Source organism: Labrus mixtus, chromosome 7 (genome assembly GCF_963584025.1).
Source record: "Labrus mixtus chromosome 7, fLabMix1.1, whole genome shotgun sequence".
NCBI lineage: Eukaryota > Metazoa > Chordata > Actinopteri > Labriformes > Labridae > Labrus > Labrus mixtus.
Genome location: NC_083618.1, coordinates 3,887,438 through 3,910,928, shown reverse-complemented (window position 1 = coordinate 3,910,928; position 23,491 = coordinate 3,887,438). Strand labels below are relative to the sequence as shown.

Here is a 23,491-nt window from a genome sequence, read left to right as displayed (position 1 = left end):
CTCAATCAATATGCAGGAGTTTGCTTTCAATTCTGTATGGACTCTTCTTTTTCTTCTACTCCTGTAACACATTATTGCCATATTTCATTCAGAGTCAGTCAGCTCGTCCTACATTGTTCAAATTAAATGTATTTAATTATATATATATTATATATAGTATATTTCTAAAAAAAATCAACCCTGTCTCCCTTGAAAAAAAAAATGATGAAGCATCCTGAATTCGCTTCCTCACATCCCTAGTCTTTGTATTCCTTACATCGTTTTTCTCCCTATCTAAAGTGTATGTAATGCAAATGGAGATATGGTGTTCTACAGTTTCCATTGTCTGACTGCTCTCGGAAACCAATTTCTCTCTTACAGAACTGTCTGTGAAGTATTTATTTCTTCAACCATATTTCATGGGTGTCCCACAGTGTCCCATTACAACCCTTGCACCATATACTGTAAATATGACATTAGGCTTATGCCCTGCACACACCCCTGGGGAGGTCGCTTTTATTTTGAAAAAATCACACCGGATATGAGCAAATTCCAAAATAGCCGGTTGTTTCCTGAGTTTCCGGAGGGTAAAAAAAAAACAGCTAGTTAGCATCTTCAACAGTGGCTGTATCCGAATTGCCAAGTACCTACTCAATTTAATTTCGATTACTGAAGCCTGTTAGCTTTGTTTTAAAGTTAGTATCGTTTGGTGTAACATTATGTGAGGGAATAAAAAACATAGCTTTCATTTCAAATGTACTTTAACTTACGAAGATATATTAATTTAGCGTAGTTTTATTAACTATGGTTGCTTACTAGCCGGTCATACTGTACTGTTTGTAATAAGCTTGTGCTGTATCATAGGCTATAAATATCAAGTGATGGACATGTTTTGCCACTAAATTAAGAAGATAATTTGATATTTGTCCGAACATTGTCCTCCTCAGGACCCGTTTCCTTGTTTCGATGGCATTTCACAGTTTTTCCATAAAGGAGCAGTGTCAATTTGTGCATCATGTCAAAGAAGAGGTGGGAATATACGAACAGAAGAGCGACCGTAAAAGGTATGGTTTACACCTAATAACAACAGTAATGTGTTAGCCTTTTATGTGTGTGTACTGTGTTTTTTTATTTGGTTAGGCAAAGTGTGTTAAAATCATTTGTGCATCTCTCTTCTATCTTCCTTTAGTTAGACAAACACCCCCTAGAAATATTCTCATCAGTGTATCATTATGGCCCTCTCTATTTAACAAAGTGTACCTGTGATAGAGTTACTTTTCCATCTCTTGGGGAACAAAGATGATTGATTTTCTGATGGTGTTAGGACGTTCAGTGATCTTGCTGTGGACACAACTCCTCCAGTTTCTGCAAAGCTTCATTTAGTTCATTGAAACCTTGAGGGTTGCCATGATTTGAAACTGAAAAGCTCCTCTTTGCCCAGAACAGCAGTTTGACTTCTGACATTTTCTAATAGTTCTGGTGTTATGTTGATGACTGTCACAATGCTACATCATAAGCAATGATTCCCTGGAAGCTTGGGACCCCGACATATTTGTAACATGTAGGCACTAGGTGACAGTTGATTTATTTGACGACCCTCTGATGATGAGATCAGAAGCACCTGAGTGAGGGTCATCTGAACTCATGCTTCACTGCAGTGTGAGTTACTGCCACACATTTGCTTACATGTACTTCTGATATAGAAATGGTGCATGCTATCATATACTTCTTTATTTCACACATCATATAATGTCTTGTGCTTTTAGATATTTTAGTCTACGACTTTTGAACTCAATGATTAAGTCACCTTGATGCTGAAACAAAGTTTGGGTTATCTAAAACTTTCTTTAAAACCTTTAAAGTAAAATATGCTGTTATTTTCTTTCTGTGCTGTAACACCTTTTGTGTCTCTACCCAGGGTCCTCCTGTTCCCCCCTCTACCCAGCACACTACGGTACCTGATCCACCAGACCATTGAGGACCTACCCGACCTGACTACCTTCTCAGTAGGAGACAGCTGGTGTCGTCAGGTTGTGGTCTGCTATTCTGAGCTCAGGTACCAAACAAAAATATGTCACTGAATTTTCAAACGTTTAACCCTTTAAAAGAAACAAAATACTGTTGAGTTGTATTGATGCTACAGTTCTTTATAGACTCAAATTTATCAGCACTATTTTGAGATGATTTTTTGGGGGTATTTTGTGCATTTATTGTAGAGATAGGACAGTGGATAGAGTTGGAAATCAGGGAGAGAGAGAGTTTGGAATGACATGCGGGAAAGGAGCCACATGTCAGATTCGAACCTTGGCCGCCCGATTGGACGACTATTACCTCCGTACATGGGGTGCGCGCACTAACCACTGAACCACCAGCGCCCCTATCAGCAAACTATTTAAACTTCTTGCAAATTCAAAGTTGGTTTTGATGCCTATGTTGGTGAACAGTCAGATATATTATCCAGAGATAATGATCAATCAATCAATCATTACTTGTATAGCGCCAATTTAAGTGTGTGTTATCTCGGGTGCTTTACAAAATAGCAGGTAAAAGAGCATACTCGTTGTTAAGAGAAATGGGGACGTAGGAGATGTGATAAGACGCAGGAAGGATTTCTTCTTTGTATTCCTCGAGTTCCTGTTGTTCACACCTCCTCGCCGCTGAGGTGGAGGTCGGTGCAGGCTGTGCATGACTGAGGGCGGCGGTGGTTGTGGGGATGACAAAGTGGGATGGTAGAGGCTGGGTGTAAGGGAAGTCGGGTAGTAGTAGTGCCCGATCACCTCACTGTAGATAATGATGATGATAATCTTATCATTCACAATTTTTATTGAAAAAATAAATCTTCTGTATGTGATGTGCGATAACCATCCTGGACACAGTGCTTGGTATTTGAACTTCCCCTTTTTAGATTTGATGTGTTTTGTTTAAGATTTTTCTTGTCTAATCTTCTAAATCACAGTTTAAATGAAGATCTTTTTGTGGAACACTTTTATTAGTTGTTCATTGTAAAACCATTGATATTTTCCTGTAGGCTTGAGGGGGAGGAAGAAAGTGACCCAGAAGGCAACACCAGCCCATGTGAGATGGAGAGCACTCTCAAGACCAAACATTCGAGCACACCGCGAAGCAAAGCATCGAAGAGGCCAGACAAACCACTTTACATGCCAAGAGCAGTTCGCAAGAGACTGTCCTTACAAAACTCCCAGATACCCTCAGGAGACCAAGAGTTACCTGTGCCAGCTTCAAGTAGCTATAGCTGCATCAGCAGCTCACCTGACTCTTGTTCCAGGCCTGAAACTACAGAAAACACCATGTCCTCCCCCACAGCCAGTCAGGAAACGGCCCCCAGTGCATCATCAGACAGTAACCTCAGTCATGTTTCTGACAGCTCAGAGCTTTGTCCTCAGATTCTGCAGACGCCTCATGACGCTGAGCCCCTCGTATGGGGCCAGACTGTGGCCTGCTTTGCTGACATGACTCTGGAGGAGGATGAGGACACTGAAGATCTTGCTAGTTTGGTATGATCATAGAGTTATTGTCCACAGCTCTGTGCTAAAGTGTTTTTGGATTAACATTCATATTTCATTTTCTCTCTCTTTTTTTATTTGGGCCACAGATCAAGGCACATATAAAAGAGGCTGTAGCTTTTTCCATTGAGCATGTTCACAACGACTACTCCTTGTATGAGAACGTGTATATAAACCCGGATGAGTTTCGCCATGTGATCGAGATTTACAACTTCCCTCCTATGTTCAAAACAGATGACCTCCTGGATGCTTTCGCTGAGTATAGGTAAGTTTAGAGCCTGAACCTGTTAGCCAGCTGTCAGTTTGTGTCTGTAGCTAATGTGTGTGATTAACACTTTACATCTGTGGCTTTAAGCAAAACCCTAATGAATTTCCTATCTAGATGATCTCAGACAGGTGATCTAGTTACTAATGACTCCCCTGTCTGTCACAGTGATGGTGGAATGAAGATCAAGTGGATAGATAACACACATGCCCTGGGGGTTTTCTCCAGTGAGTCAGCAGGTAAAAAGACTCACTACAGTGCACAGATTGAGGTTAAATAATGAATGACTGTGCTCACATATAGCGATGTCTTCTACAGCACTTCATGCCCTCTCCATCTCCCATCCGCTGCTAAAGGCAAGAGCTCTGGCTAAAGGGAGTAGAAAAGCCAAAGGCAAAGCCTTTCGACATGCAGGTAGAGAATCTACTTAACTTATTTGACATGTAATGCTTGATGTAGTAAAGAACGTTTATCTTAAGGAGTAATATCTTTGTTAGTATTTAGGAGCCTTTCTGGGGTTTCTGTGAATAATTAAGTTTTAGCACTGGAGGATTTGGATCAAATGGTTGTGGGTGTGCTGTCTTCCAGAGTTTATCCAGCCAGTGAAGGAACGTCCCAGGACAGACTCTGCTGTTGCACAGCGGATGGTGAGCAGAGCCTTGGGGCTGCAGGGACGCAGCAGAGTGCAGAAATACTAAAGTGTCGGCTAATGCAGGTAAACACGACTAACCAAAGTTCAAATAAAGTTATAAGCATTTTAAATCAACACACTATTGAATTTAAAAAGAAACCAGGAAAGGTCAAATCTGACATTGTTAGAGATGTGGTGATGGTTCAACTATAACTATTATCGCTGTTTGCTGATGATCTGAGGATGACACATAACACATGTATCAGCTAACAGAATGTGAAACACCATTTACTGTAGTATTCGGTACATTTCTATTATGTCGCTGCTATGTCTCTCATGACCTTTGGTCTTTGTTTCACTTCTACCCCGGAACATTAAGACTCAACATCATAAATGGGATCTGCTTTGACCATTTTTTTATTTTAAAAAAATGTAATACTTTCCCACATTCACCCATGCATACAAAATAAAACAGTCAGGCAGCAAGCAAGTAACAAGTACCCTTTCAAAATTAAGGACTCTTGAATTTGCGCCATTAAAAACAAACTAATTTACAAAACAATGAGGAGGCATATTCACATACATTTGTGGCTTTTACAGAACAACCACAATATAATCATAGTCCCTGATGGTAATGATGTAACAACACTGAGGAAGAAGCTGACTGGATGTACAAAGCATGTTACCAAGGAAACCAAGAATGAAACATTAATAAATAAAAGATTTAGCAAAGTGAAGCTCAAGTTTGTGGAACGCAAAATCTTTGGAATAGAAGCACCTTCCCACTCAGCTCAATTTTGACAATTTATGACTGAAAATCATAATTAGGAACCAATCCAACCAGCACTTGTGATAAATATCTCTAAATATCTAATGCATTCACCACTCGAGGCCCTCTGACAGGTATGACAAAATGAATCCAGCTTCTGGTAGCCCATACTGCAGTTTGGGTTTCAATTCAGCACCATTAATAGTTTAATACAGAATTATAAACAAAGGAGGTTTTGTTTTTTCTCGAATCATAGCTCGTATAATGAAGATTATACTGTCTTTGTTTTCAATTCTAATCTTGTGGAAGAATTAAGGAAAAACATAGAGTGCAGTCAGTTGTAGCACCAAAATTCAGGAGAAGACTGTTTGCATCAATCAAAAGAAAATTCAGTCAAAGTATGAGGGTGGTTTTTGGTTTGAGATTCTTCCCAGACTCCTTACACTTTGGCTTTGAAGGCAACTTTTAACATCATTAATAGAATAAGTTATGTGGTTGCTACCTGTCTCTCCTGATAAGCACCATATCAAAACCTTCATTTCACTGACAACAAAGGCATGAAGCAGTGAAGAGATAAGAACACTTTGGTAAAGCTGAATGTAGTAGATCCAGTAAGCAAGCACTTTGTTCTCCCATTAAGTCATTGTCCATTGTACTGGTTGAGCCCTGAGCCCAACAACAATCCAGCACCGCTCCTCTAGTGGTTGTCAAATATTCATATTCACTCCCCTAATATCCGTCCGCGCTGTCCATCTTCGGTCTACCTGCGTGAAAGCTGATTGGTCAGCAATCCAGGGAACATGTCGTCTATGTCTGAACCCAGTGAGCCACCTGTGGAGTTGGACGGGGAAATAAAGATGAAAACGACAGCGATACTTTGTTTCACAACACAAATCAAATGCTGAAGCAGCTGATCAGAAATCAAAATTTAAAGACGGTGCCAATCCCTTTTTGATCTGTCAACATCGTAACATCTGAACAAGAAGTTCTGACAGTATCCAGGGCTGGAAATCCTTCCATGTTTCTATCATTTCTAATAGCAAATTTATTTCCTTTACCCGTAAGTGTTCTCTTAGTCAGCCCAACTTTTTGTTTCTAAAAGTGAAATGTAACTTTGAGATTTGCCTCCAACAGTCTTTCTTTTTTCTACTCAGGGATCCAGTAGAGGTCTGCCTCCCTTCACTCTAACTCTGAAGAGGCTCCAGAGTGTGAAGAGAGTGACTATAACTGATAGGCGAGACCCATCCTGGTGAAGTCTAAGATCTCGATCTGAACACTAAATCACTACAGCCTCAAAGATGCAGCTTGTCCCAGACACCTTTGGAAACTCAAAATGTGATTCCTATCACTTTTTATAAAACGATGGTGCACAAGTGTTACATAAGTAAATATGAATTACTCTGATATCATTGGATAAAATCGGAGTACATAGCTTATTCTGATCTGATTGGATAACGTGTTGCCTTGAAAGTGAAGGGTGTATCAAGGGTGTTCCAGAAAGAGGTTTTTGTTTCCTCTTTGCCAAAGTGATGTAGGATTGATATAGTAAATCTATACAAGCAGTTATTCATTCACATCATTGTGTAAGATTTAGGGTTTCTTATGGCACTGATTAATTTAATAGTTATTCAAATGTTTATTAGTTCAAAACCTAAAAACAAGAATAGTTGTGTTTTGGGTAAATTTAAACAAGCCTTTGTACCTAGTGGGTCCTCCTAAACAGAGAACATTTTTTTGCACTTTAATGTACTTACAGAAGCCCAAAAGGGACAAATCTAGCTCAGCCGGCGGTCTTTGTGATTCTTTGTTAGGTATTAGAGGAGTTGTTGCCTTCTGCAACCACTAGATGTCACTAAATCCTACAGACTGGTTCTTAGTTTGTAATTCTCTTAAGGATTGATTCTCAGGACTTGGTTAAAGATGTTTGATCACACTGTGTGCTGGAGTCACGGCCAGATTTTATAGGAAGGAAACGACTCCAATTCATAAATGTAAGCTAGTTTCATTAACAGAATCAGATCTGTTACTAAGGTAAGACAGCGTTTCACATTAATGTCATACTGGACTCAATAGTTATTTTCTAATTTTGTAGTTCATTTTAAAGATTCTTATTTTTTGTAAACATGTTCTAAGATGTTAAGTTATTTTTCAAGTGTTTTTTTTTGTGTCACAATTAACTCTGCATTGTTTCCTTAGAGGCAGAATGTTTAGTGTCTTTCTCCTCATTACAAATTTAACCGTTTTTGACTAACTAAAGTTTGTGCTTTGGATGCCTACAGTATGAATCTGTTCCTATACTCTCTTTTGTTTCGCTGTCATTGACTTAACACAAGTCTTACCTCTAAGTTCTTCATGCACAGGTAAGACTCTGAAGGGACAACGCTATTCAGAGAGAATTCTATACTTTGTTATCTAGTAGAAGATGTAAACTGTTTCATTTTTTTGTCACACTGAAATAGGATGTTTACATGTTATGCTCTTATGTACATGTGCCTGATGTGAGAGTGACAGGACAGTTTTGCGTCCAATATTGTAGAATTGAACTGCATTTATTGAAGAGTTTCAGGAAAAAGAAGTGTGGATTATAGAAATAAATGTGGAACTGTTCCATTGAAACGTTTATTTTAAACTTGATTAATTGTGTGAATGAAGTTTCAGAGTTGTTCAGTTGTTATGAACGTCTACAGCAGTCAGTAATGTGTTAGGAGAGTAGGGACATTCTGTATCTTGTTGACTCTTATTTAGAACAAAACCTTGGCAAATATCAGTTTACAAAGTGTCAGCTGTGACTCACTTTAAACATATTTCCACTCAAATGTATCCAGTGACTAGAATCAAAACAACCCAATGTAAAGGGGACAAACAAAAGTCATATTTAACATTTGATTGGAAGTTCTTTATCATCAAGCTATGTATGTTTCTGTCAGATTTAGATCATTTTCAGGTAAAGTTCTCACCTATATGACAGTTGAATGTCCATATCCGATGTCCATCGTAACGGGAGCGGCACCTCATAATGTTGTTGGAGTAATCTGATTCTGCCACTTCATAATTCGGGTTTATCACAACCTGGGGGAATCAAAAATGTTTGTCAAACATCTGAGAGCAACACTATAGAGTTAGTAATAGAAGTTCAGATTTAACTGGTAGTGAGTTTTAAATGACGCAACTAATAGAGATATTTCTTTGTTGGCTATGTCTTCCAATCTGGTGGTTGTAAATTTAGTGTCTGTCCTTCCACAACCCCTGCTCTCTTATTTATGTCTCAGTAAGAGTGTGCTTAGGCTGAATGCCAAACTCAAGCAGATGCAGAGAGGTGGAAAGTTGAGGTATATGTTTGGTCTGTAAGTCTAAGCTGGCTGGAGATGAGATGATCTTTCCAGCACAGATGTAGTAGATCTACTAGGTGTAGACTGGCAGACAACATGTCTTACCTGCAAGATGTAGTCCCCTGGCTTGATGTCTGTGATGTCAATCCACTGACAGTCGATGTCGTGTCTGTAGGTATCCCAGCAGCCCACCGTGATGCCCTGCGCTCCAAAGTTTTCACATTCATACCTCTTCTGGATACCTGGTGGTAACATTCCACAACGTTGTGAATATTTTGGATGAGACTGATTTATTTATGTTTTTACTTTAAGAAAGGAACTAGAATAGGACTACACGAAGCACAGTATGTCCTAAAAAATAAACCAGGAAGTAAGAAAGGTGTCTTTACCTTCTTCACAATATGTGTCCTCTAGACAGAAGCTGGCTTTGTGACCCTCGGCCACTTTGGTGCCGTTTAGACTCAGCAGGTCATAGTGGGTGAAAACCTCCATGCTGTGGTAATGTCTGGATTTAACAAGGGAAAGAAAACCATGATCTTCAAACATCGTATATATTTATAACGATAATTAGAAGCTTCATAATAACTGACATGCACTAATCCATGACAACAGCCCAGACAGCATTTAAAGAAAGACTAAAGCAGGAATAAGCCTGAAAGTCAGAGGAATGCAGGAATTTAAAGGAAACTAGATTGTTCATTTATTGGATACCATCATTTATTTGCATCCAACTAAAGACAGTTTAACTGCAGTCTCACCTGTGACACTCGTGCCAGATCCAGGAGTGATGAGCGGCGCGCGGCCTGAAGTCTGACTGTCCATTGTTGTGGATCTGGGAGGAGAAGCGTAGGAGGCGACGGTAAGACCTGGGGTCGGCTTTGTCTGCGCTGGTGGACAGACAGTGCTCCTCCTGGGCACACTCCAGCGCGTACATTGGTCTGTCCTCCAGGTAGGTGGTCTGCTCCACAACCTGGGCATTGAGGACCAGGTCTGGGGCCGCTGGGAGGGAGAGAAAACAAGAAATGTGGTGGTTAGGAACAGACTGAATCAGCAAACTTTAAAAGTTTTCAAAGTAGCGGAATAGCACCAGGTCCTCTCTGGCGTATTCACACAAAACACCAGAAACCTGGAAGTGGAGAAACTAATGTAACTCGTGCATAATTCATTTGATCATATACACCAATGCTTTTCATAATGTGACTTCTCTAAATGTCTTTAATGAAAAATTAAAAGACTCTTAAAGTACACAGGGATTGTATCTTAAAGCTTCTTACTCTGAGTACAAGAGACCCCAGCAGCGAAGCGTCCCCCTCCTTTCTTACAGTCGACGTGTTTCCCATGATGTAGACACTGATCCAGAGTCAGCTCTGTCCCTGAACACCTCACTCCGCTCATCACAATGGCATCAGCTGTGGGATCTCCTGCCCAGTACCAAGTTTCCTGATAAAAGAGAAGCAGAGTTACCAAATATGAGTGAGATGAAGCCCATCGACCAAATGCATCTGAGCGGGTTCAGACAGAACTGTAACTGTAGAGAAAAAGTGTAAATGCATTGTAGAGAACTCCACAATTAAAAAAAATCACAGCATTATTTCAACCTTTTCTTTTAGAACTGCCTCGTCATTACTCACATCCTTTAATGCAAAGCCTGATGGGTTTAACATTTCAAGCTGTGGGATATGCGGGGCCTGTCTGTTGCTCTCTTCACTATTCTTATTGATCTGTGGGTTTCCCAGGTCATGTCACTTTTTCCTTTCAGGTCTGAAGACTAGCCAAGGCTTCAGGGCAGCCGAGTGATCGAGTCCAAGTTGAGTCTCCTTAAATAGGGAGATTGATATCACTTGGATGTTGGTAGGGAACGTATAGATCCAGCAGCTGGCAAAGTTTGTTTAAAATGTTTGAAAATGTGATTTGTTCTGCTTTGTAAGGTCATAACCCAAACTAATAAGTTAAACGTCTTTGATCAGTTTAATCCTGCAATGTCTTCAGTTTCATTTCGTAGGTCCTTTCTGTTTACCACAGCTGATTTGAATCAAAAAGATGAGCATCTCATGCTCAAGCTGTTTTGGAAGTTTGTGTGGGAGCGTTTCAACCCCAAACATTAACTTGTTTTTTTTCTCCTACATTTAATTTGCAGACATTTAATGTCAGATGTCCCACAAGGAAAATCTAATCAGAGTTCATCACTCTCTCACACACACTCTCTCTCACACACACACACACACACAGACACACACAGACAGAGAGCAGGAGATATTCTGCTGACTCAGCCTTATTACAGCATTTCGCAGACTTCAGGGAAATGACCTGTGAGAGAAGACTTTCCATCAACTTCCATGGAAGCAGGGGATTCATGAGGAAGACATTGAGCTGAGGGATATGGATGTGGGAGGTATGATGGTGGGCTGAGGTGGACAGACATGCAGCGGTATAGCTCAAGCTCTGTGTCATTTGTTCCATGTGGTGGTGGGTTTCGCCTGCAGAAGTATTTAAAAGTCAGACAGGAAAGAGTCTCTGGAGGGGCTGAAGCCTCTCTGCTGTGGTAACAAAGAGCAGACATTTATCGCTCCTGAGCCTCCTGTTAAGAACTTTTATGTACTGACAAAGGGACGTGTTATTATGATGTGATCACCTGGTTATTTGACTCGGCACAGAATTTACTTATTCTAAAGGGAAATAATTGAATCACAAGTAGACACTTTATTTCACAGCTCTTCAGAGAATGATAAGGTTGAATTGTAGTTGACTAAAGGGCGAGGGCTCCAGCAGTGACCACTGTCGAGGAAATTATTAAGACTTGACTCCATACAATAAGACTCAGTTGACTCAGATGGCTTACGTTGATGAAAGTTTATACATCAGATGAATACTCATGAGGAGACATGATTCAACATCACACTTCTGTACTCGACATTATCATTATCAGGGTCGTGTCACATTGACCCACCTAGACTAAACTGTGACATCTATAACACTGGAGCAGACAATAAGTCTACCAAACATCCTTGCAAATATCAGGAAGAACAGTTGTCACTGTCTAAGCTGTACTTGGTGTTCTAATAATAGCTGAACTCTGTCAGGTGTGACTGACATTAATAATCTAAATAACTACAGAAATTCCACCACAACCACAAACATATAATGACATGTTTACGTATTGCTCCATTAGAAAAACATTGCCCATAATTGTCCTAAACACTCTTTAGAGAGACAAACTGCCTCCAACAGATCCTGTCCAGGTTCCCCTCATAAAACCTCCTGCTGTTATCATGATTCACACATATTTTCCAGACCTATATCATCTTCTATTAACCACACTTACAACAACACAGGTTTAAGCCTTTCAATAAGAATATTTAAAGAATGCAAGGGGGGGGGGGGGGCTTTCACTTTACCAGCCTGTCACCTTGTGACATAAAGGAACCACTGGCGTCTCCTTTGAGATAAAAAGAGGAAACGTAAGCAGGACAGGACTGTGACGCTGCCAAAATATTCCACTAAAGCCCAAAGGCTTAAGAAGTGGAAAGTTCCATCAAACTTCAAACAGCTAATGAAGGCTTCCCCCATCTCTCCTGCTGAGGAGTTTAAAGCTCAACTGTGTCATAGGTTTACCATCGCTGACCTACACTCAGCACCGACTGTGTGTTTTTGATGTTTCCAAGACAGCCACATGTTTACTTTGCCCTCTGGGGTCAATAAATCTCAAGCCTTTTAGAGTGAGAGTTAATGGCCTCCCCAAAACATGAATATTGAAATAGCAATAATGCCATAGTGGCTTCTTATGGTCCGTATTACACATGGCTGTAAACTGAATTTTATCTCCTATACTTTTAACGGTTGATGTACTCCTAAAAGATTCTAACAGTCCTGAAGTTAAGATTGTATATACAAATATTAAAGTACTTTTTCTCTCCAGCTAATGAAGGGGAGGGCCAAAGTATACACTGTATGGCTTCTGACCTTCTACTGATAAGTCTGTTTTATGTTCTTTCTTTGTGTCTTTACGTTTAAAAAGTGTGTATCATCCCTTTATTATCTTGCATAAAGTTTCACTGCTAACCTCATACCTGCTGTTCTGTTGTTGAAATCTCAGTTTCTGCAGGGAACAGTCTCCCACAACACAATTTCATACAATTTCATTTCAAAGTGTTTTGTCCAAAATCTTATGAAATGAACCGTAATGGAAGCATAAAGGAGTGCCAAAGCTTTAACTGCCTCTCAAACTATCTCCTTTAAGTCTGTCACAAAGATAAGCTCATTTTAAAGATGATTCTTGAAAGTGAGTGTGGAGATGAACATTTACTCATACTGTAGGAACTGACCTGGAAAGAGTGGCTGGCAAAGCCCAAACCTAGCTGTCTGCACACCACCATGGCCTCCATGGTGCCCCAGCTGTCACTGCACACTGTGCCCCACACCAGAGAGCCGTTCCTCTCTGCCAGGACCTCCACACGACCCTCATAGGGATTACGGCCGCCATTTAACCGCAGCTAAGGAAAGAGAAGACAAATGTGTTCTCGAGTTCTGTAAAAAATGTCTATTTTTTTTGGTAATGTAAATAGAGGCACTCACTCTTTTTTTGAAGCCCATGGCAGGAACATTACACCTGACTGCTGCGTCTTCCTCGTGGCTGCAGCCCAAAGCGTCACGGTTGAAGTAGCACTCTGTCAGCGACTTTTCAAAGCCAGAGCACTCTACCTCGTTCATGTGGACCGGCCCCATCCCTGCAGGGAAACAAAAACATCAGGCACATATAAGAAAAGGTCCCTCAGTTCAACTCATGACTAAACTTTCTGAGACAAAAAAATGGACAAACAGGTGGAGCATTAACATCTTGTTTGTGTATTCCCTAATTACAAAAGCAGTGGCCCAGCCCACGTGTGTGTTTAAGTCTGGGCATATTCACATGTTCTCTTTTCTAGATGTGCAGCACAAAGGAAACAAGCAGTCGGCCATGTCAGATGAAAATGAGACACAAGAGGCCTGTAAAATAAAAAATAAAAAATCCCCTCTGAGCCTTTTTGTTTTTCAAGAGATAAAAAATAAAGGGTGTGCCAGCAGATTTTCCACAAGAACATGCGTGTGTATTCCCTCCATGCTGGTTTTTATTCAAATGTGACTGGAGAGGAAAGTCTCTGAGACGACAGCCAGAGACTGAACCTGAGTGGCAGCCAGTGAAGGAAAATAAAATGACAACGGGATGAAATCAGTTCTGCCGATATCTCATAGCCAGTTTCCTGTTTTGACTGATGAAAAAGGACAAATATATATATCCTAAGTATTAAATGAATGACCAGTATTGCAATAATTAAATAAACTCAGCCTAAGTTTGTATCACTTTGAAGCTGAAATAAGAGAACATGTAAAAAGAGAAATGTATAGTCCGTATAAAAGCTACATCTGGAAACTAAACTCCCACAAATCTGGGAATCACAAAGCACCATTTAAGTTTCATTGACATTCCTGATTTGTCCACTTCAGTGACTTCTGAAAACAAACAGAATCAGCTCCTCCAAGTCTTCGGTCTATATGTGACACCAGTTTTAGAAACCAGTTGTCAGCACATACAGAAAAGTCCTGGAATAACCTTGTGCGAGCTCAAATAACAGAATTCCTCCTCTGGAACCCATAAAGGCTGTTTTTTTCTTCTTTGCTGGAACATTGTGTGCACTCTTATGTTTCGCTGTGAGAATTAGGCCTAAGAGGGAACAACTGCACCGATGCACATATGATTTTTATATTGCTGTGGCGTATTACATTTCCCAGAATCAGGATCTAGGTCAGGGTATAAACATTAATGTGCTACTCCATACATTCCCCATGTCTTTATGTGCTGACTTAGGCTCTAGACTGATTGAAGTGGACAAACACAGGTGGGGACACAGAGGCCAACGATAAGGTGGAGGTGGATGTGGCTGGTTGAAGTCCACACCTTCATTTTCACAGCTGGAAATGAGTTCTGCTTCAAGTTTTGTTTGGACTTTTGTTGAGTGATACATGCTGTAAATGTGAAATGTGATTAAGGCAAGATGATTACTGAAGGTCACTGTGGTCACCACTGTTACAGTATTTGGAGTCAGCAGTGAGCTAACAGAATAACTCCCTGATTTAATTTGAAGCGCAAAAAAATCTGGATTATTGAGGCTCTAATTCATAAAATAGATAATCACACACATTTTAAGGATCCTTTAATCTAAAAAGATTGTTGGAATGGTAAATTGTAAGCTTAGTAAATGACTGTTTTAAAATAATCTTTGGCATTTTTTAAAGTGTTAGATCAAGCCAATTTATCCAAGAGGCCAAAGCGTTTTAACTTTTTAAAGATTACTTCTACACCATAGAAGGACCTATAAATGATGACTCATCCCTTCTCAAAAGTATTTTTACATTTTTCTTTTACTTTTAAATGATTATACCATTCTATCACAGTACAGCTGAATAAAGGTGTATTATTATACAGAGACTCATCTGTAGATCATACCTTGACCCAGTCTGGCGCCAGTCAACGCCTCTTTGGCGCTCCCAAAGCCGAGCTCCCGACACACCACCGTGGCAGCTCTAATGTTCCAGTTGTCGTCACAAATTGTTCCCCACTCCCCATTCTTCAACACCTCCACTCTCCCCTCGCCAATCATAGCTCCGCCTCTTAGACGCACCAAGGGTTGCTATGGAAACAGTCAAAGAAAAAGTTGGTAAATATGTAACAGAAAAAAATATGTTTCATCTTTAGGGTATAATTACTTTGGTTGGTTAACTTCCATTTTAGAAAAAAGGGCTAGTTATACACACATCACATACAGCGGGTGCAGGGCAGTACACAAACAGCAGAGAGAAGAAGAGATGCCTGCACACTCGCTCAAATGCTCCAATTTTTTTGAAAAAACTTTTACAAACCAAAAATGATCACTTGAAGAAGACCTCTGGTCGAAATGTTCTGATTAAATAAATATTTTGGCTTTTGAGCAAGTGTATGAGCATTTCGTCCTCTCTTAACACTATATTGCAATAAGCGACGCTGAGACTAGCTATAGATGTAACATCAACAACTTCAGTAAAATAAAAAAGTCTATTCTGAAACTGTCATACATTGAATAAGTAATAATGAATCAAGAGTAAAAAACAAAATCTGCCACAGGCTCACACTGCTGCATGTTCTTTTAAGATGCAAATAAAACAAGTTAAAGGAATAAAAACACTGTGTGTGTCTTATCTGGTTGTACCATGTTAAGATTTTTCCATGTTTTGCAGGTTGGATAGAAAAGCGGTTTTACCAGAGCAACACCTCATTAATATACAATAAATACTAAGTGGGAAAACAACAGTTCGATTGAATACATTTGAAATACTTTATGACAGATGTTTAGCATTCATCCACTCAAATGTTTCCAGCTGTTTGTCTACAGAGCCCTTTTGTTAATACGCAGGCAATGTTGTAATCCAGCACTGGACTCAAATCTACATTAATTATAGGAAAATGTTTCATACTGACTCACGTCTGTGTCCACCTTAAAGAAGAAGCTGCTACATCACGTGCTTTGTTAAATGATGTAGCAGCATGTCAGAACAGAAAACAGACTTTGATTTGGAGATTAAAATGAGCCCTTTGGAATCAACAGCAGCTTTTTCATTTGAACACACTCAGACCTATGCTACAAAAAGGTATTCGAGAAGTGAAACATCTGCACTGTGTGGAACTAACATCATCCATATGGCACCATAAAAGTGTTTCTCAGCCTGTTGAAGAGTTTTTAGTTTGTTGTTGTTCTCTCACAAGGTAACACTTGAAATGGAAATAATCTTAGATAACAGATTGTCTTCTTCTGATATAAAACACTCTTTCATGCATCTGGTTCTGTTCAGTCTAACAAAATCCCCAATATCCAATGAAAATCATTCACCTAAACCTACATCCCTGAACATGACCACTAAACAATTGTTTATCCAAACACCACACACAAAGGAGCTTAGTTTCAAGTACAAGTGACTTTCTCTCCGTGAAGAAAAAAATCGCTAACCCTAAGTGTGCATAATCTAACCCACCTCCACCCTGTAGGCCTTGCTGAAGCCGGCGCTGACGCTGGGAGCAAAGGCACGTCCGGGCACACAGCTGACCACTACAGGCATGCCGTGCTCACAGGTGAGGTTGCCCTTCAGCTCTATCTCCGGGCCAAGCTTACAATCAGAGAGGTCGGCCTCGTTGCCCGTGCAGTTCACAGAGAAACCCCAGTAGTTCTTCTTACGACGCTTGGCCAGCAATCTGAGAAGGAAGAATACAAATACAGGTTTCACTTTTAGCTTGTCACTGTCACACCGTAATACATAGCATGTTGAAAGGGTTAATGAACGACAAGAAATTTGTATATGTGTATGTTCAAGCCAAAACCTGCTGACTGGAAACTTGCGTAAGAGAGAAAATCCAACACAGTGGACATGAATCATCTTGATCCTTCTCTATTACCTTATGTTATGTCTTTGTGGCATGGAGTTTCAGCAGCATATGTTATTTTGAAATGTTCCCTTTGGTGTGTTCAAGTACAGGTGGAAGACTTTGGTATCTAACACTTAAGTTTCATTGCACTTTTACAATCCAGATGTCGAGACAGTTTGAAGAGCACTCTGCACAATGGCAAAGAAAGACAATGTAAAAAATCTAAACGCAATGGTTTACAGCATGTCAGTGCGTCAGCCTGCGATATTGTTTCTTCAATGTGAAAGAAAGAGCACATCAAATATTTGACCATTCTTTCTCACACTGCACCTAAAAATGAAGCAGCTGTTTTATTGGAAGAGAGACGTTTTGCCATAAAGTGTGAGGAACAATGTCCATCCTATTCTGTGAAGCACAATGGGGGTAATTGTTGTGAGAATACCTTAACATCCCTGTGACCTCCATACTTGAATGGAAGTCATCAACTCGGGGTCATTGAAGACCCCAATAACAGTGGGTCTTGAAGCTGGTCAGGGCCTCAGAAGAAGCAGACCATGAAATGAAACCAGCATAAGCTTCATTTATAGCCCTTCATGCAGCTTATCCAGATGCTGAAAACAGAATGTAGCTCTGAGATGTTTTGAAAACATGAACAAGTTTGTGTGGGTGAAATTGAGATGATGTGTCTGATTAAGAATTTTTAATTTAGTTGGACTGTTGTTAGTAGTTAAGTAAAAAGATTGATCTGCAGATTAGAGATTCAATAAGATCTTTCTCTGGGGTAAAACAATAAACCATGTAGGACCATAGCAACATCACATGCTTTCAAATGAGAAAAACAAAAAACAACAAAAAAGTATTCTCTGCTGGTGCAATGCATCTGATACTTCCCTTTGTTCAAATGCTACCACATGTATTATTTGCACTGATTCAGATGAGCTCATGTCTCCCATAGCTATAAAAGCAGGAACATTTTAATCAAAGTCAGCTTCTTAGTCTTCATTTTCATCCTGCGAAAAGCCCAAAACATTAAAGATGATTGTGCAGCCACATCCTGCATGATTACCCTGTTGTTAAAATGTTTGCAGCTAAATTCTGATGGCTCTCTGGTTGACTTTGACTGTGGATGGTTAGCGGCTCCAGAAGATAAAAAAAGGACTGGACCCTTACCCTAATGAACTAAAATAAACTGATTAATTGAGTATACCTCTCTGAACCAGCAGAGCTCCAATTAATCGATTAGCTGAAAATTGATGAACAATTTCTTGAACCATTTTTCAAGCATAAAAATTTAAAACAAGATTCTGGTTGAAGATTCTCAGATATAAAGAGTTTCTATGTCATTTATGATAGTCAAAGAAGCACATTTGGATTTAGGAGGTTTGAGGAGGTTCCTTTGGCTTTACAAATTATGATGAGCATCCCCCCATTTTTGACATATTAAAAACTAAACAATTAATTCATTGTTAAATATTGATTAAAAAATAACTAAGTTGCATATCTACAACCAAGGGATGTTCTTTTTGTACGCCAGGTAGCCACATTTCTTTCTAGAAATGAATTGAGTTTATATTTCAGACTCAGCCGTTTAAAAAAGGAACATGTCTTTGTCTTTCTGCTGTTACAAGGACAGGAGCTTTTTCTGCATGGTTGATCTAATGTGCAGTCAGAGTCTGTTTTTTTTTAGACTTCACCGCCCATGTGAGCAGATTAAACATATAGTGTTCTAGGAAACAGTTGGCTTTGTCTGAGGCTACATAGTTATGACATTTAAGAAGGACAGCGTGTTAACACTGGTGCTCAGAGGGAAACAATCAGATGAAGCCAAAAAAGCCACTGTTTCACAGCGTTCTGCACTCAGTCGTTTCCCAGAAAGAGCCATCTTTCACCCTCTAAAACTTCCTCTGGCTGTGTTTGGCTGCTTGACAAGAATCTCCAGCTCACGTCTGTTTAATCTCAGTGTGCAGAGTGGATGGAGGGTTGAGTGATGACCAGTGTCAGTTTGTTTTCGACAAAACATTCCCAAACAGACTCAAACAAAAAAGCAACAGCTAAAAAATGTACCATAAAACGAATGACATCTTTACACAAAGGTGTAATAGAGGACTCTGTGGACTATGTTGTTAACAGGTCAAAACTTGAAATGATTCATTGTTTATGTAGCACTACTATTTTCCTATTACCTAAACTGTAATTTACTCAACCAAAAGCTAATTTGTATGTAAAAGTTTAACTCGTGTAGAATTTCATTATATCTAATAGGCCACATTTAAACCTTACTGTTGCTGTTACCATTACTCACTGGTAGGGTCGGGTGTTCAAGCGTTTCTCCACGGGGAAGCCGTGCATGCCACAGATGACCCTGCTGTTCATCTCCGTCCAGCCCTCGTTACAGATCTGTCTCCACTTGCCTCCGTCTTTCACCTCCAAGAAGCCGTCCGTGATGGGAATCCTTTTCCTGTGGGAGTAAGTGGCCCTGATCCTCACATCCTCCACCTGCACCGTCAGGCCCTGAGAAAGCACAGCAGAGAAAATATTTCATCATTCAGCTTTAAAGATCATGTACAGAAAGAAACCTTTAGAATATCTGGAGATACGTGCAGTGCACAAAGACTTCAAAACATTAGAGTTGAATTCAATTTTTTAGAGGTACTTTTATTTTTATTCACAGAATCAGGAAACGCATCAGTCATCCATTGGCCAAATCCCTTTCTACAGCTGAGTTTCTATTTAGTGGGACACAGCTGCAGGATGAGTTATAATACATTTGGTGATTCATTCATTTCCCTCTAAATCATGTTTCCATGAACGTGCAGAGATAGGCTCAACTTTCCATAAACCACACTGACAGAAAGGCACTGCTTTACAAACATTGTTATATAATCAGTAAACATGCTCTCAAATGAAGAACGATCTGTCTAAAAGACAGGAATGTCACTGACAGGATGTAGTTTTCTTTGCACTTGGCGTTGACTGTTCCACTTGATTTATTGTAAATAAAGTACAGCCTATGAGTCATAAATGAGGTTTGTGTTGTGAAGGAATGCTAACAAGTTTCGTCTTAAAGGGGTTGTACAGTTTGCACATGTGCATAAAGAAAAGTGAAATAATCTGCAGATCCTATCTGCTGAACGTTTGAAGGCTTGCATGAATGTCTAGAATTTTTCCACCATTTTTGTTGCTTCTGGCTTTTCCTTGTGAAAAGTTACCAAATATTGTGCTTATATGTTGTGAAACATGTCAATGTATTTTAGTTTTATTTATAAGTACACTGAAAAGCTGAAGTGAGCCCCTAAAGCACAAAAAGAGATTTGTTACTATTTTTCCAACACGGATGTTTAGAAGATATCAAGACTGAATATGTCAGAGAGGAGCTGGGATAACTTGGAAGATTTGGAAGACTTGCACTTATTTTAGAATTTAGAAAGAGAAAATGTTGTCGCTGAAATTCTGATCGTGAAAGAAGATATTTCAGACAGAAGCTGGTGACAGCGGTCAGGTGAGTGTTTGTGGGTGGTCCACAGTCTACTATAAAGGGCTGTTGGCAAGACCGGGGGTGACAAGCCACAGTTTTTAGGATATCACGTGTCTTGAAGACTCCTAAATCAATAAGGAATGGTAACCTATGACCCCCATGGCTTTATGGGAAAACAACTACCTCATAACCCTGCCATTGTTTATTTCCCTCCCGAGCTTATATAGTTTGTTCCTGGCTGGGTGTGAGGCTGCACCATGGGTGCCAAAAAGAGCCAAAACTCTAAGCTTCTCCGTGGTATGTAACTGCTGACACAGCCAGCTTAAAAAAAAAAAAAAAAAAAGGACATCCAGGCAGAAATATTAAACGTTCGCCCACAGGGTGGTTTCCTGAGGTGGCGTCAGCCTGAGGGAATGTTCAAGGCTTCAGGGTTTCTATACCCCAAAGTTTGCTGCACAGGCGGAGCCAAGACTAAGTCAGACTGTTTCTACAGTGACCCCCGTCCTCCTACTGACCGCAGCGGTTAGAGCGGGTAAAAACCACTCTTTCATGAACAGATTCCTGCAGGCCATAGCATGACAGAGTGTTTTCCGTCTGTGCTTGGCAGGAGGCGAGGGTGAGGAGACGTGATCGTGATCAGGGATCTCGTGTTCTCAACTTATAACCTCAACAATCTTGGTCATTTGTTTTTGTTTTTTGCTTGAATACAAAAACGAGATGAAAATAACATAGATAATATCAATATACAGATCTCAAAGTAAATTAGACACATAACTTCAAAGAAACAATTAGAAAAACTTGAATATCATAACATAGTTGGCTAGACTTATAAAAAATATGAATCCAAAAGAAAAACGTGAGAAATCAAAGTGCAGTCAGGTGTGACCATAAAAAATAAAAAAAAAAACAGGAAAAAGGGCACGAGGTGAGTTTGAAATGGGGGACAGAGATGTGTCTGACCAGTGTTACACTTGGCTCAGACGGAGGAAACTCGCCGTCTGAATGTGTGAGAGCTAAAGGAAGAGGACTAACACATCCACAGCTGGGATCAGTCCAGACATTTCCCCCCTCCACAAACCCAGACCACCAGACATACATTCAGCATAATCCTGCTTGGCAGGGGCCCAGTTCTATACACTGGTCACTTTTTTAGCTCTATTTATGGAAAAATGATGGAAAGTTACTGTACAGCCTAAAGAACATGAACCCATGATGTTACAAAAAAACAGTACTACATGTTCTGAGAGGGAAAAAAAACATTTTAGAAAAATACTTTGCCTTCTTGGCAAGAGTTAGCCTACATCACAGGATTGTTAATCTAACTTCTATATTTGCATAGTAATTATGAAGCAACCACATGCCTCTAATTAGCATAGCATAAAGACTATGAAGGGACACACAGGTAGCTGGGGTCATTCAAAGGTGACACAATCCTTCAACCAGCATGTGTGATGTTCTTTTATCATCATGTATTATTTGTAAAAAAAAAAAAAAAAAGAAAAATAAATAAAGTAAACATTTGTGGCCATGCTAGCTGTTTTCTTTTGGGGTTTTGTGTTCAAGCTGAGCTGAGCTAAGCTAAGGCTACCTGGACATTTCTATGAGCTCATAGACATTTCTCTTTATATGTTGTAAAAAGCCTAGGAAGCCAATATTTCACATGAAAAATGTGAAGTTGGATGACTTCAGCATGACTGGCTGTGTCGGAAATAATGAATTAAGGAAAACCCTAACCCACACTAAACACACTACTCATGACTTATTTATTTAAATAAATGTTGTCATTATTAAGTAAATAAAGTCCCACATTCTTAGACTTGTGGTGACCTACAAAAATAGGAATCCTCCTCCATTTAGCTCTTTTCACAGTGTGTGAAGTAACCATTACTGAACTGTTTCCAACTGGAGATCAGACTTGTTTTTCAGACTGGGTCCTCTCACTCATTAGTTGTGTGAACATGAGCCTGTGGTCTAGCCAGTGTCTGACTAATGCTTCCACTACTGTGCATTTCTTCTGCTTTATTCAGCCTCCCAGTCGTGCTGCACGTTTATCTGCACGTGCCCCAACCCACCCACACACCCACCTACCCCTTCTCCACCCTACACAACATGTTCGTATGAATGATAATCACTCCACAGTTTAGATGAAAAGCAGGAGAACAGCGAGGCTCTTTGAAATGACTTTCACATCTGCTCCACCCCAATCTCTCTGCCTCACTGGCCCCACGTTTGCCTGAAGTGACTGAGAACGGGTGTGTGTGTGTGTGTGTATCTGTGTGTTTTGCATCTGGAATACCTATCAGCTAGCGTAGTGCACCAATCATGGAAATGAAAAGGTAAAGACTCTTTATTGACATTAGACTAGACCAGATGTGCAAACATACAAGCACACACACCTAAAACTGACTGTATTATAAAAAGCCATACTGCATGTAAAAATTACTTAGAATGCAAAATTATTATTATAGTATAATAACTTTTTTACTTAATTTTAAAGATTTACTTTTGGGCTTCTATGCCTTTATTTGATCAGGCAGTGGAGAGTAGGAAACCAGAGACAGAGTGGGGAATGACATACGGGGAAAGAAGCCATGGGTCAGACTCAAACCTGCTTGGAGGGCTACAGCCTCCGTTCACCAACTAAGCCAACCAGTGCCCTAATTTAATTAACTTTTAATTCATAAATAAATGTGTAGTAGCCTTATTTCAAAAGATCGGTCTGCCTTCAAAGTGACCTAACGTGTTTGAATTAATAGTTCAATAGATTGTAATGACAGATAATTTGTATTCTTGGTCAACGATTATCCCTTCAATATAACACTGAACAGAAAATGTTAGAGCAACAATAAGCTTCATGAAGTAGAAGTAGCTAAGCCCCATCTAACCAAAAAGGTGTTATCTTATAAGTTCAATCTGAACAGCTACTGATCCAAACACAGGTATTTAAAGACATTGTGTCACTGTGATGGCAAACTGGGAGACATACTCATACACATAGCCCCTATAGCTATCCCTATATCTATCTTTACATAAAATAACTGTACAATTTACTGTGGACTGCAGGTTATAATTAATGCATCTCCAATAAACC

At 39.8% G+C, this 23,491-nt stretch overlaps 2 protein-coding genes across 2 annotated transcripts in view; one reads left to right on the top strand and one right to left on the bottom strand.

Annotated features, from left to right (window-relative positions):
• Nucleotides 1–645: 645 nt before the first annotated feature.
• On the top strand, nt 646–7,842 carry r3hcc1 (R3H domain and coiled-coil containing 1). The gene is made up of 8 exons (XM_061042167.1): nt 646–1,043; nt 1,898–2,035; nt 3,008–3,494; nt 3,593–3,768; nt 3,937–4,007; nt 4,087–4,182; nt 4,357–4,483; nt 6,323–7,842. The coding sequence occupies exons 1-7, from the start codon at nt 946–948 to the stop codon at nt 4,464–4,466; spliced, it is 1,176 nt and encodes a 391-aa protein (XP_060898150.1). The 5' UTR covers nt 646–945; the 3' UTR covers nt 4,467–4,483; nt 6,323–7,842.
• Nucleotides 4,799–23,491, bottom strand: part of LOC132977535 (lysyl oxidase homolog 2A-like) — a 29,501-nt gene continuing 10,808 nt past the window's right edge. Inside the window, exons 4-14 of the mRNA XM_061042166.1 lie at nt 19,228–19,436; nt 16,538–16,754; nt 14,979–15,162; nt 13,070–13,221; nt 12,820–12,987; nt 9,772–9,937; nt 9,256–9,496; nt 8,887–9,002; nt 8,603–8,739; nt 8,126–8,237; nt 4,799–5,999 (exon numbers count right to left, since the gene is read on the bottom strand). Coding sequence (XP_060898149.1) covers nt 5,929–5,999; nt 8,126–8,237; nt 8,603–8,739; nt 8,887–9,002; nt 9,256–9,496; nt 9,772–9,937; nt 12,820–12,987; nt 13,070–13,221; nt 14,979–15,162; nt 16,538–16,754; nt 19,228–19,436 — 1,773 coding nt within the window. The 3' untranslated portion in view covers nt 4,799–5,928. The remainder of the gene's footprint in view (nt 6,000–8,125; nt 8,238–8,602; nt 8,740–8,886; nt 9,003–9,255; nt 9,497–9,771; nt 9,938–12,819; nt 12,988–13,069; nt 13,222–14,978; nt 15,163–16,537; nt 16,755–19,227; nt 19,437–23,491) is intronic.

Bases quoted from the DNA above. Each gene is read 5' to 3' on its own strand.
- r3hcc1 (XM_061042167.1), top strand. From the start codon at position 946: ATGGCATTTCACAGTTTTTCCATAAAGGAGCAGTGTCAATTTGTGCAT. The intron at 1,044-1,897 runs GTATGGTTTACA...GTCTCTACCCAG, and splicing joins CAGAAGAGCGACCGTAAAAG to GGTCCTCCTGTTCCCCCCTC. The intron at 3,769-3,936 runs GTAAGTTTAGAG...TGTCTGTCACAG, and splicing joins GATGCTTTCGCTGAGTATAG to TGATGGTGGAATGAAGATCA.